This window comes from Calidris pugnax, unplaced genomic scaffold (assembly GCF_001431845.1).
Source record: "Calidris pugnax isolate Ruff unplaced genomic scaffold, ASM143184v1 scaffold56, whole genome shotgun sequence".
Lineage (NCBI taxonomy): Eukaryota > Metazoa > Chordata > Aves > Charadriiformes > Scolopacidae > Calidris > Calidris pugnax.
Window position 1 is genome coordinate 4,245,033 of NW_015090839.1, and position 13,352 is coordinate 4,258,384.

The window sequence follows — 13,352 nt, forward strand, 5'->3', positions numbered from 1 at the left end:
ATGTTCTGCTGCTTCCCCACAGAGAAGCTCCCTGGGCAGGAATTTGCTTGAGCTTCTCACTGGATACAGGCAACAAAACTTTATTTAGCTCTCCTGCCACATCCTCACTTTCTCCAACAAGCATTTTCTATCTTCACCACCTATGAGCCCTACAAACCCTCTGGCAGGTTTCTTGTTCCTGATGTGCAAAGAAAAATCCAATACTTGCTTTTACACTCTCTACCGATTTCTCCTCAAACTCCCCTTCCCTTCCCTCCCAAACCTTAGTGTATTTTACACCTGGCAGAGTTTAGATTTTCCTCATTTGGGAACAGCTTGACTTTTAAAAGGATGTCTTCTTATATCTAATAATCTCCCTTAATCTGCTTCTTAGCCCTGCTGGCATTCCCTGTGGCCTTTCTCACTTATTTTTTGATGAGCAATACACATTTGCCCAGAGCATCCAGTACCGAGCCTTTAAACAGGACTCTTGCCACCTGCAAAGATTTTGCTTCTGCACTTTTCCTGCCTAGCTTTTTTTTCTTAAGAAGTTCTGTCCTTTTTTTCGTAGCCACACCAGTGACTGATCTTTCAGCTTTTGTTGCCAGAAAAGAGAAACAGACAAAACCCTGTCCGTCCACGCTCATTTCTAGCAAAATCTGGTCTGTGCCTGGTGTGGTAGAGAGAAACAAAAGATGGCTTCAAAGCCCCCACAGCACACCATGCCACAGAGGTGGAGGTGTGATCCAGGGGACTCTGCCTGCTAGGACCAGAAATGTCCCTGCAGGCGTGCAGAGCAAGGCTCTGGCCATCCAACTAGGTCCCCGCAGCCAAGCAGCTGGGAGATGCTCACCCTGGCAGGAGCATCTCCTCCATTCAAGGTAGATGCCTCAAATCAACCCAGGACAAAGAAATCCCCCAGTTTTCCCAGGAACACCCTGCTGCTAAAAGGCCTTAAGCAGGAAACCCCACACTGGAGCATTTAATTTCTCCCATTTAACTTCTGACCTGGGTTTCCCATGAAGAGCAGGGCAGTCCAGGCCAGGACAAGCCCAGCCTGGACTCCTGCTGTCAGGGCCACTGGCACTCACCACATCCTTGTTGTCGACATCCAGGGGACTGCTCTCCGATGGGGACTTCTCCTTCTCACTCTGCTCTCCGTAGAAAAGTGACGTCAAACTTTGCAGTGAAGGGAGGAGTGGAGGGGGGAGGCAGGAGAGAAGCAGCAGACAGGAGAGGATGAGCACCAGAGGAGAAGCTTCTCCCAGGACAGCAACCTGGGAAATGCCTCCCCCCTACACATCCTGCACTGAGGCTGGACCAGTGACACTGCTGGGCTTGGGGCAGGGGCTACACTCACTAGTGCTAGTGGAGAATTGGCCTTAGCTCCTCGACAAGAGCCTGCTGAACCGGATTTTTATATTCCACTGGTTTCGGCCCTCAAACAGCATTACAGTAAAAGGAATGTAATCAGCGCTTGAATTTTAAGTCTTGATTGCCCTTTTGATCTCTTCCCAGTGAAGGGAAACATTGCCTGCCCCTTGCCAGACTCAGCTCCAGAGCCTGAGCCCGAGAGGAGCTGGAGAGGGGAGAAAGCAGGAGAGGGGCTTTTACATTTCCTCCCAGGGGCTGCTCTGCTGACATGAGGAAGAGTGTTACTGCTGCGTGTCCCCCTCTGCCTCCTGCACTGGCCAGCCCTGCTCATCCTGAGAGAGCAGCAGGGGGACAGGTGGTGTCTCAGTTCCCAACCGAAAGCGGCTCTTGGGCATCTGTCCTCCTCAGGACGGTGCCCTCCCTGGCACTGACAGCATCGTCACCAGATGGTGCCTGCAAGAGGGAATCAAAGCTGGCTTGGGCTTTCCCTCCCCCTGCAGCAAACGGTGACTGTGCCTCCATGGGCAAGGGCAGCCAGGTCATTCCTAGTGGGAAGCGGGGACAGGAACACCTGCTGAGCTTCTCCATGGGCCACCCTGCAGCACTGTCCCTCCTGCCACCCCTCTTGGAGAGGCTGGAGCCACCACCCATGGTGGCCTTGTGTCCTGCTCACCTATCATTGTCCATCAGCAGCGCCAGGCGCCCGTAGTCCCAAGCAGCTTTCCGAAGGCAGGAGAAGACCAGGAGGAGAAGCTGCAAGAAGAGGCAAGAGGAGAGGGGAATGGTTTTGCTGCAAGGTCTCATTGCATGGGGTGTTCCCACAGCACTCCTTTCTGTTTTCCTGTTCACGAGGCCAACCTCATGCAAAACTCTTGCCTCAAGCCAACCTACTCTTGCTCCATGATCTCATTGCTGCCCAAGTGCCACAATGCGGGCAAAGGTCTTAGTCCTCTGCACTCATACTCGTTCCCCTAAACAGCCAGACACACCGGCACACATGGTGCACACACGTGTGGCTGTCAGCACAGCCGTAGAACAGACACTTGTGCTCACAGCCAGCCTCTGACACCCCAGCTGAGGGCTGCTGTGCCCGTGGACATGGCACCCTCCTGGCCTACTCACCAGCCAGAGGATGAAGTTGATGGCGAGCACGGTGGGCACACCACCGAACGGCAGCCCTTCCAGGACAGTGCTGCGGGAGCGGGCGGTGAAGCATTGCTCCTCCGTGCTGTTCACCAGGGCATCCAGGAAGCTGAGCACATCCAACGAGGTGGGGCCAGCACCATCAGGTACTGGCTCCACCGAGTACACACTCTCCATCGGTTCTATCGTGGGGCCTCACCCTGCAACACAGAGGTAGGGGTGCAGATGGAGAAGCCTTTGCTCCACGAAGAGCCTTTGCTGTGGCTCTTCTAGCAAAGTCCGAGGAGCTCACTGAGAGCAGGGAGGGAAGAGGACTGGCTGGTGACCCTGGAGCTTCCCCAGTCCCTCCCAGGGTGGGAGGTGTTGCTGAAGAAATCTCACAGATACCTCATACCCTTTCCCCACCCCATTAAACCCCAGGCTATTTGGTTGTCTCTGTCATACCTGAGACAGGTCTCTCACCACCTCTGCCCCTCAGTCCTGGAAGCTGGGTTGAGTCATGGCCACGCTGGTACGGTCAGCAGGCAGGAACGAGGAACCGAAGCATTTGCTTGAGTTTCTGAGAATAAGAGCAATGGTGATGTTACCAACTGGGCTGCTGGAGCTGTGCTTGCTTTGCTCCCTCCAGCCGGATATCTACTGCACGTGGAACACCCCACAGCCCTCCCTTCTCCTTCAGCATCACGGTCTCTGTGACTCAGGAGTCTTGGGACCTCCCTTCTGTCTTTCCACCAAAGCAGGATTGTTCCTTCCAAGATATCTTGAAGTCTTCAGAAGAATCAGCTTCTCAAAGCCCTAAATCCCAAGGTTCCCCCTATTTCCCCAGCAGCTGATACCACAGGCTACAGCCCTCACTGGCAGGAAACACTTAAAGGTTATTAATGGCCAAGACCATGGCATGTTTCCAAAACCTTTCTTATCACCACGCTTTAAGTAGGAGGGGATCCTCTCCAAAGGTGCAGTGCCTGGGATCCCTGGGAACAAGCACCCTACAGCTGCCAGCACGAATGAGCACGGCTGTCACTCACGGGGATCCACAGACCTGCACGCCAGGACAGTGCTTGCACGGTCATTGCACTCACTAGAACTACAGCAGGAGAAGGAACCAGCACAGCAAATGCTGACAGACACGAGGCGGCAACAACAGCCAGAGTCTCTCCTCCTGCCATGTCTCTGTGTGTTGGAGCCCCCTCCGGCACCTTCAGCCAACTTTCAAAACAGCAACCAGGTTGGACGCCTAATGTCTCTTTTGAAAAGGCCCCGAGGCAGGATGTCTAGTACTTTTTAGGTAGATAAACCCAGAGGGCTGAAAACCCTGCTTAGGGGAAGACTGAGGTTACTGGGGTGGAAGGGAACAGTTGGACAAGGAAACACTGTCTTTGGAGGCCTTGAGCAACCAAACATAATTTTGAAGTTGTCCTGGTCCTGAGCAGGGGCTCTTACAAGCTGACCTCCAAGGGGTCCCTTCCAGCCTCTGTAATTCTACGTCCCTTTTCTCAGGGACTTGTGTTCCTGACAAGAACATCTTCCGTCCTGCCTGAAGTTTATAAGGAGTTATATGAGTGCCTTGCTCCACAGACACGCTGAGCACAGTATACTGTGGCCTGTGCAAAGGCCACATGAAACTTCAACATGCCCATTAACATGTGCTCCTGTGAGCTTTGTATTCAAGCCATCAGACATTCATTCATCTCCTCCCTTTTTATCTATATCCTAGCCACAACTGGGACCCTGCTGCAGCCCCTGCAGTCACCCAGCCACAGCTGATCCCTGCTGCAGGATGCTCACATCTCACATGGACAGGACAGAGGAAGAAGCGCAGAAACCATGGTCTGATTAAGGAATGGAGAGGGATGCAAAGACAGCCAGTATCTCCAGAGACCTGGAGATGCAAAGTGTTTATGGTGTTTTTTTTCCCATCAAGACCAAATAGGATCAAGTCTGCTTCAACACCAAAGGAAACCTGATTGAGAGGTCCTTGGGGACCACAGAGAGAGCATGCACAAAATGCCTTGGCTTAGAAAGGGGATCTTCCTGAGTCCACATGGATTTGCTTTTGTTGGGAAACATTTAATTCTGCTGTGTCAGTGTGACAGATGGGAGACTACAGCAGCACGTGGGGTTTTTGTGTGCTGCTGTAGCCTCAGCCTCTCTCGCTTAAACCGTGCAGCTTTCTGCTTGAGAAGATAAGACCTGTCCTAAAGCTCTTGAGGAGCCCAGATACCCCCACTCCGCAGCTGAGCAGAGCAGGGAGCAATATGTTAGGTCCTGGTCTGATCATTGAGACCTGTTTTTCTGTCAAGTTCTCATATCCAGTTTCTCACATACGGGGATGCTGGGGCAGGAGCTGACAGATTATTTACCTGAGACACTGATTCTCTTTGGCATCCTCATCTGGGGAAAGGAAAGACTGAGAAGGGGGAGGCTTTCAAACACAGAGCTGACCAAAAAAAAAAAAAAGGAAAAAAAAAAGGCTCTGACAGCCTGACAAATGCAATCAGGGTGGACACCAGGGATTCCCAAGGGATTCTCAACCCAAGCTCTTTAGAGGGTCAAAGAGCTCAAGAACTAGTCTTGGTGCCTGCAGTTTCCAAATTAAACAGAGAGATCCCTCAGTCATGGCCTGCCTCCCAGCTGGGGTTGGGAGCCCTGTACTTTGAGGCCTAGCATGGCCCTGTTGGAATAACAGCCCCTGAAGAGGGAACTCCAACAAGGGGAGACCCATGGGAAACGAGTGGGTCACTGTGACAAGCAGCGGCCATTTGCCCCAGCCTGCCTGCCTCCTGCTCACCATCAGGCGGCTGTGAAACCACCGGGGCCTCTGGCTGGGGTCAGCCCTTTCCTACGGAGATGCTCTCAATCTGTTCTCCCCATGTGCATATCTCCCTCCCTCCCCTCCTCCTGTAAGCAATAAAGCCATCGCCATCTGGCATTTTCAACTGCTAAATAATTCACTGCCTTTTTTGTTAACAAGGAGAGCGTGTCTCTGACCGAGGGAGCTGTTGGACCTTCAGCAAATAAATAAGGAGACTCTTAGCAACATCCGAGTCCATTCTCTGCCTCCACCACTCCACTTCCCAGTGATAAGATCCTGCAGCTTGTTTCTAGGCACGGTGTTCTAGGCACTGCTTGTAGGAGGAACATCCTGCTGCAGGATGGCAGGGTGAGGGTGATTGTCACGGAGATCAGTATGGGTTGTCTTTCCCTATCAAGTCCTTGTTGCTGCTCCCTTCCCCCAGTAGCAGTTATATGGCTCCTGGTCGCAAAAAGCAATGGGTTCCTCCCGGAGATGGTGCTCCAAGGTCTCCTGTCCACAAACATCCCAAACACAAGCCTTCACCCACCCAGCTAATCTGGTTCCTGTCTCTCCACCCAGCACTGCACACAGAAATTTCAGGAGCAGAAGAGTCAGCTCTGCCCTCTCTCTCTTAGGTGTCTCCAACTCCACTGCCTGAAGGAGCCATCATCTCTTGCTCAGTCCTGTAACACAGCCCTTGCAGCGTGTCACAGCTCCTGTGAAGCTGATCTTAAGCTCATCCTCCTGCCTTTTCCCTGGTCCCTTCCCCCCCAGATACCCATGGAAACCCACCTTCAAATACCCAAACTGGTACTTTTCTAGACCATTCGTTCCAGCTAATCTCACCTTTTATGGTGCTGCTCTTAGAAAAGCTTATGCAAATTATATAGCTGCAGTGTTACCATTAAAATAACCATTGGGAACAACCAGCTAAAAGTAAATCATGTAAATGTTCTAGGAACAGCACATGCAGCAGAAATGGGGAGAGGAGATTTCTGCTCATGTGCTCCAGGAACAGCTTGAACTCAGATCTGTAGGACATGTTCAGCCTCCCTCCAACTATAGGAGATGCCTTACTCAGTACACAGAGCGAGAGATCACATGGACACTGTAGGTCAAACAGTGTTAGGTTAAAACACCCAAGCTAAATTTTCAGACCAAACTTATATGATAATTCAGCATTTTGCCATACTCTGGTGATAGCACTGCAATCGTATCTCAAAGGTCCAAATGAACCCCACAGCATCACCAGACCAGATCCTCTTCCCAGCTGTACCACTGTCATTGTGCTTTTCCCAATTGTTAATGGCAGGAGGAGGAAATATTCTTGTGAATAACAGAGCTGGCTGGGTGCCTTCATCTCCAGAAAGTGTTGGGAGAGCTTCCCGTTAGCTGTGTATGAGACAGTGCCTCCAGGCGCCAACCACAGACAGGTATCCCTTGGAGCAGTCACTGTCCTAGAGAAGTGACAGCAACGGGCAAGTCAAGAAACACAGGAGTGGGCAGGGTATCAGTTGGCAAAACAAAGCAGTAATATAGAGGCAGAAATCACAATATATGGTCTACCTAATCTAGGTCTTACTTGGAGGAAAGAGGGTGAAATAGGGTGAGAAAACATGCAGAATACTAGAGAAAAGCAATCCTTCTTTCTCCTCTTTGCAGTGGCAGTGAATTGACAGTGAATGGATGAGATTTGCCATTGTAAATGATATACTGGATAATTTCTATGAAGCATTTCCAGTGTGTAAGGTTTGCCTTGAATATTCAGTGCCCTGTTTGTTTTGTTGATACACCAGCATATGCTTCTCTCCGGTTGGGTGGGCACTAATCCAGAGAATCAAGATTTCCAATTGAAAATAAGGCATTTCTTTTATGTGAATGCAATTTTTCAAAATTTGTCTTTCCCTTGAAGCACCCTGCCAGCAAACTCATTTGCTAGGGGATTCACAGACAGCTGGAGTAGCAAAACACCAAAACAAAGTCTTGGGAGCACTCAGATGACTAAGCCAGGCTTCTCGGCATGCCTGAGCTCACCCAGCCTCGGCGTCCTGCTCCAGAGGGGAGGGCATTACTCATTTTGGCTGGTGGTTGGGCAGCCGGGGCACAGGGCTGCTGATGGAGCTGCCTGTGGCCACACAAAGCCAGCAGAAAAGCCAGGCTGAGGAGCCAGACCATGGAGAAAACAAGCAGCCCTGCGACCTGACTGCCTCTGTGTCCTTCTTCCTTTGGAAGAAGATACAGCCAGGCTGTGGGAAGGAAAAATGAGGAACCATCATCACAGGAAGATCAGGTTCATGCCCTGGTATGCCAGGGCCAGGCACGGAGGTGAACCACCGGTGTCCCACCTGGTGGGACTGCAGTGACTGACCTTGCAGGACTGCAGTGACCGGGGCAGCCAGGAAATCTGAGCCACTGCCACTGACTCAGCACAACTAACGAGCTCCAGCTGGAAAAAGGCTTATCAAAACCCTGCGCTGAGCTCAGCGCACACCCTGGCAGAGGCAGTTTTGGCACCAAAGGGTCACCTCTCCATCCCTGTAGCTTGGTGCACGCGAGAATGGGGACACCATGGGCTACATCCATCCCTGGGGGCGATAAGCACAGAGGGGATGGGACCACAGACATAACACTTCATACCCCATGTGGGTTCAAGGCATTCCTCCCTGGCTCTCCATCCACCCTTCTCTCTTAAGAGTCACGGCCTCCAGGTCCAAAGTAAAGAGAGAGAGAGCTGCCAATGGCCCGTGGGGGCAAGCTGGCACAGGGCAGCAGCATCCCTGGGTGGGGCTTTTCACACCATCTTCAGCATCTTCAGGCCAGATGCCTGCACAGGAGATCAGCCCTGCTGTGACAGCACCCACCTCCTTGGAGCTGTGTCCCACAGACCCATGGAGAGTAGAGCCAGATCCCGCTGAGGAGCCAAGGCGCAGGATGTGAAGAGATTGGTAGCACAGACACTGACACTGGTGTGAACACTGTGCCCACACCCTGCTAAGGCACAGACAACAGAAGATCCCCATCCCATCACCAGCAGGATGGCAGTCACCTCACACAGGACGTACATCAGCCCATCCCATTAGCCTGCTGGAAACATGACAAATCTTCCAAACAAGGAGGAGGACCACACCACGAGCAGCAACTGGGCCAGGCGGGTACAGAGGCTAGGGTCAGCAAGGTTTGGAGGCAAAGGACCACCCTGCAGCAACTGATGATTGGGAATAAAACACACACTCAAAGACTAGCATGATTGCTCAGAGGGGTCAGGAGGACCTGACAGCCCATGTCCCTTGTTCCTATATTACCCACAAGCGCACATGTGCCCAGGGGCTTGTGAGGATGGGGGGTGTGAGTGGGGGAGCGAGTGGGATCAATAAGGAAACAAGAGTGAGAGTATGACTGAGTAAAATAAATCTGCTTAAAGATGGTGTAAATAAACATCACCTTCCCCACCTGTTAAGTTCTGGCACTGCTTTCCCCTCGAGGAGCACAAATGCCCACCAGGTCCCTGCCAGCCAGGGCAGGATGGCAAGGGGAGCCGCTGGCCTATGAGCCCGCCCAGGGTTTGGGGATGCAAACCCTGCAGTGAGGCCCACTCTGGCAACCCCACTCTCATCTCCAAATGCTTTGCATGTGTCTCCTGGACCCCTGGGAGCTTCCTGCAGAAAGGGATGGCACAGAGGTGCAGCGACCCACAGCCAGGGACCATGTAGGCAGCAGGATGAGAGAAGAGGTGTTTGCTCCTGGGACAGAAAATGCATGTCCTTTCCTCTCCCCTTGCCCACTGGTCCCAAACTGCCCCACCAACACTGACCATTTAAATTACATGAGACCCACCAGGAGGGAGAGACTGCAACCCTGTTTTGGGGAGCCAAGTAAGTTTTTCTGCTGTCAGGAGTGGCAGGTTGTCACCACCTTTGGGAAACCCTGCAGAGGGTCACGCTGCCCCAAGAGAAAAAACCTGAGACTCACCTTAAATCAACACAGCATTTGAGAGCAAAACCCTCCCCTTCCACATCCCCCTGCAGTGGCTGTTGCATCGCCCCCACTCCCTGCCCTCCCCTTCTTCCCAGACACCGTCACACAGACCCAAGGGTGGCCACGTTTTGGCGCTGGGACAGACCAAGCTCCATGTATGAGGTTTTTTGGATGAGAAGGCAGCCTAGCCTCCAACCTCCAGCAGGGCTCTCTGTAGGACAATGTTTGTGGCCTTCCCATGCAGAACAGCAGCCACCTGCACAAGCCCCCTCTCCCTGAGGGATGCTGCAGACCCAACACTGACTCGTTGCAGCACCCCTTGGCGCAAGAAGAAAGGCAAACCTCAGGCAACCAAGAGCAAAGGGTGGGATGCACAGCCGGGGAGGTAGGTTTGGGTCAGTGTGTGGGAGACACCATGCACAGAGCAGCTCTTCTCCACCGCCTCCTCCATGCACGTGTGAGCCTGTGGCTGCCAGAGCCAGCACACAGCGACTGGGAAGGAAGAATCACATGGGGTTAGAAGGGACCTCTGGAGATCATCTAGTCCAACCCCCCTGCCAGAGCATGTCTACCTAGAACAGGTTGCACAAGAACTTGTCCAGGCGGGTTTTGAATGTCTCCAGAGAAGGAGACTCCACCACCTCTCTGGGCAGCCTATTCCAGGGCTCAGCCACCCTCAAAATAAAGAAGTTCCTCTTCATGTTTAGGTGGAGCTTCTTATATTCAAGTTTGTGCCCATTTCCTCTTGTCTTATCCCTGGGCACCACTGAAAAAAAGACTGGCCCCATCCTCTCGACACCACCCTTTAAGTATTTATAAGCATTGATTAGATCCCCCCCTCAGCCTAATCTTTTCCAGACTAAAAAGACACAAGTCCCTCAGCCTCTCCTCATAAGGGAGATGCTCCAGGCCCTTAATCATCTTCGTAGCCCTCTGCTGTACCCTCTCCAGCAGCTCTCTGTCCTTTTTGAACTGGGGAGCCCAGAATTGGACCCAGTGCTCCAGATGGGGCCTCACCAGGGCAGAGTAGAGGGGCAGGATGACCTCTCTTGACCTGCTGGCCACTCTCTTCTTGATGCACCCCAGGATGCCATTGGCTTTCTTGGCCACAAGGGCACATTGCTGGCTCATGGGCATCCTGTTGTGCACCAGGACTCCTAGGTCTTTCTCCTCAGAGGTGCTCAAGAACCGGAGCAGAGTTTATTCTTTCCATCCCCAGCCCTTTTCGCCACGTTTGACTAAGCTGTCACTGCAGGCTGGCTCTAACCCGTGTTTGTTTTACATTTCAATATCCTGCTGTGCACACAGCGTGCTTAGCCCCTCACACCGCACTTTGTGTGTGCAAAGCACCGAGCAAACATGAGCTAATTGGGCTGCAAGCTCTCCAGGGCAGGGGCTCGTCGCTCATTCTGCATATTGCACCCTTGTCCTCTGGTAACGCTTAAATCAACGCTCCTCAGCACAAAGGATTACCCAGGCTGGGCCCAGCCTAGGAATGGGACAGGGAGCCACCAGGTTGCTGGTGGGCAATGTCTGGGAGCAGAGAGTCAGGAGAGGGGGCTTGTAAGATAGAGACATGCTTTTGGCAGGGTCTGTTGCAATAGGACAACAGGTAATGGCTTTAAACTAAAAGAGGGAAGATTTTTACTAGATACAAGGAAGACATTTTTAACAGTGAGGGTGGTGAAACACTGGCACAGGTTGCCCAGAGGTGGTAGATGCCCCATCCCTGGAAACATTCAAGGTCAGGTTGGACGGGGCTCTGAGCAACCTGATCTAGTTGAAGATGTCCCTGTTCATTGCAGAGGGATCCCTTCCAACCCCAAACCTTTCTATGATTCTGTGAAAAAGCCAGGGCCGACTGCAGGGGACGGAGGTCGCTCGCAGGAGAGGGACAGAGAGTCATCCTGAGGCTCTCTGTTAACACACGGACACACACACGTGCATTCAGGAAAACACCATTTCAGGAAAACAGCAAAGGAAGCTCCCAGCACCACCAGGTCCCTGCTCCGAGCTGGGATGCTGCAGGCTGCTCGCGGTCCCCAGAGCAACCCCTGCGCTTGCAATTAATTAATGATGATACACACAGATGAGGACAACTCCCAGCCCCTGCTGCCTGCGTGACTGAGGGCCATGCAGCAGCCAGCCCTAGGGAAGGACTCGAGCAAAGGGTGCCCCTGGGCTGTTTATCACCCACCAGCTCCAGGACCAAGGCATGCTGTGCCCACACAGCCAGCCTGGCAGGAGCAGCTCCCGTTTGGTATCAAAGGCCGAGGAAGGCACCTCTCAGCAAGATTGTGACAGTGATGGGATGCTGGGCTCCTAGAGGCAGATTGTTTCTTCCTCCACCCAGCTAACCGTGCTCAAACAGAGGAGAATTTTAAGGCCTGTGAGAAAGAAAGTGCCACCTCCGCTGGAAAAAACACTCCCTTATGGAAAGCTATATGGAAACCAGGAGCAGTTGTGGCACAGTCAAGGGCCAGGCTGAGGCTGTCACTGTGGGTCACGGGCATCTTTCACAGTGGCACAACATGCGAGCAGCACTGTGGTCCCTGGTGATGGGGAAAAGGCAGGAGAGTAGCTCCTTCCTCCCCGAGCCCCCTCTGCTGTCTGGGGAGCGGGGAGCTGTGGGAGGTGGAGAGGAAAGTGGGAGGTTTATCTGCTGCCATTTATAAAGCCACATGCTGCAGAGAGACTGCCAGCCACAGGAGCGGCCAGCACAGCCCTTTCCAGCAGAGCTACAGCCCTCCCCAGCGAGCAGAAGGCACCTCACCCCGGGGCAGAGGCAAGGAGAGGACAGCGCTTCGCACACACACGCACGCAAGCGCGCTCAGGCTGTGCGATGAGGGGGATGCAGACCGGGGAGCAGCCATCCCAGCCAGGATGGCACAGCATGTTTGGGGATGGCAGGGACCTGGCTGCCGAGCTGGTGGAGAAAGTGAGGCATTTCAAGTCCCCTGAGCCATTGCTCTCAGCTGCTGAGCACCATCCAGCCCTTCTCGCAGCTGGTGCCTGCAAGCCTGATGTGTGATAGGGGGCAAGGGTGTGTGTGTGGTGGGCCAGCAGGGGTCCAGCCTTGCTCCGTTCTAACCCACTGCTGCCTAACAGGGACCTGAGGGCACGCTGCCACCGAGCACCCTCACCCCACAGCCTCCCAGGGGCCAGTACAAGGCGGGCAGCATCACGCTTGTCCCGTTGATCCCCTTCTCCTTGGGCTACCCACACACCTCCCTCCACACTGCTCTGGGGGAGGCTGCCCTGGCACCCAGCTGTCACCCCACTTTGCTCCTTCCCAGTTTTGAGCAGCCACAACGTCCCTGCAGAAGCAAAGAAACACTCCTGCCGTGCCCAGCTCCCCTCTCTGCACGCACCAAAGCTTCTTCCTGAGAGCGCTGGGTTACAACACTGTACACACACACACACCCTAAATATGATTTTAGAGCATCTGCAGAGCCAGAACATTTCTATCGCCTGTGCTCAGTGCCAGGAGCGCTGAGCGAGAGATTTGGGCTGCAGCAGCAGCAGCCCATGAGCACACCGCTCACCAGTCCTGGCCCCAGCGAGGCTTTCCTCCCACCTCTGCCCAGCTTCCCAGCAGATTTGGGTAACGCCAGCCGACCGGGATGAATCACGCTGCCCTGGGAGCGTGGGAGCTGGCAGCTCAGTGAAGGCTCTGGCACCGGCGGGTTGCACAAGCAGGGATGGCCCCGGCAGCGGCTGTGCTAGCAGCATCCAGCCGTGCCAGAGGGATTAGCTCTCATCACACCGCCTCGAGTCAATAGCGCATCAAAGCGAAGGGGAAAACCTTTGATGGTGCACACAGGGGCCTGCCACAGGAGGACAAGGAGAGAAGGTGCTCCCCAAGCCCTGGCTTGTCCACCTCCAGACCCTGGGGATGCATCCACAGGGGACCCACCAAATCGCCACCTATCCCCCAGCATGCATGCAAATTTGGTCCTTGAAAAGGAGGAGGGAAGGGACTGAACCCATCGCATAGTCTCAACACCAGATTGTGCTGCCTTTGCCCTGGGCTGTGGGCCAGCCACCTGCCCCCCCCCCCCCCCAAATCCTGCCCCCCCACAGG

The 13,352-nt window shown here is 53.7% G+C and overlaps 1 protein-coding gene across 2 annotated transcripts in view; it reads right to left on the reverse strand.

The window, feature by feature from the left end:
• Positions 1-13,352, reverse strand: part of TMEM63C (transmembrane protein 63C) — a 33,805-nt gene that overhangs the window by 10,633 nt on the left and 9,820 nt on the right. For both annotated transcript variants that reach the window (XM_014942067.1, XM_014942066.1), the window contains exons 2-5: positions 2,941-3,055; positions 2,476-2,696; positions 2,027-2,106; positions 1,071-1,158 (exon numbers count right to left, since the gene is read on the reverse strand). In XM_014942067.1, the coding sequence (XP_014797553.1) occupies positions 1,071-1,158; positions 2,027-2,106; positions 2,476-2,673 (366 nt within the window). In that variant the 5' untranslated portion in view covers positions 2,674-2,696; positions 2,941-3,055. The remainder of the gene's footprint in view (positions 1-1,070; positions 1,159-2,026; positions 2,107-2,475; positions 2,697-2,940; positions 3,056-13,352) is intronic.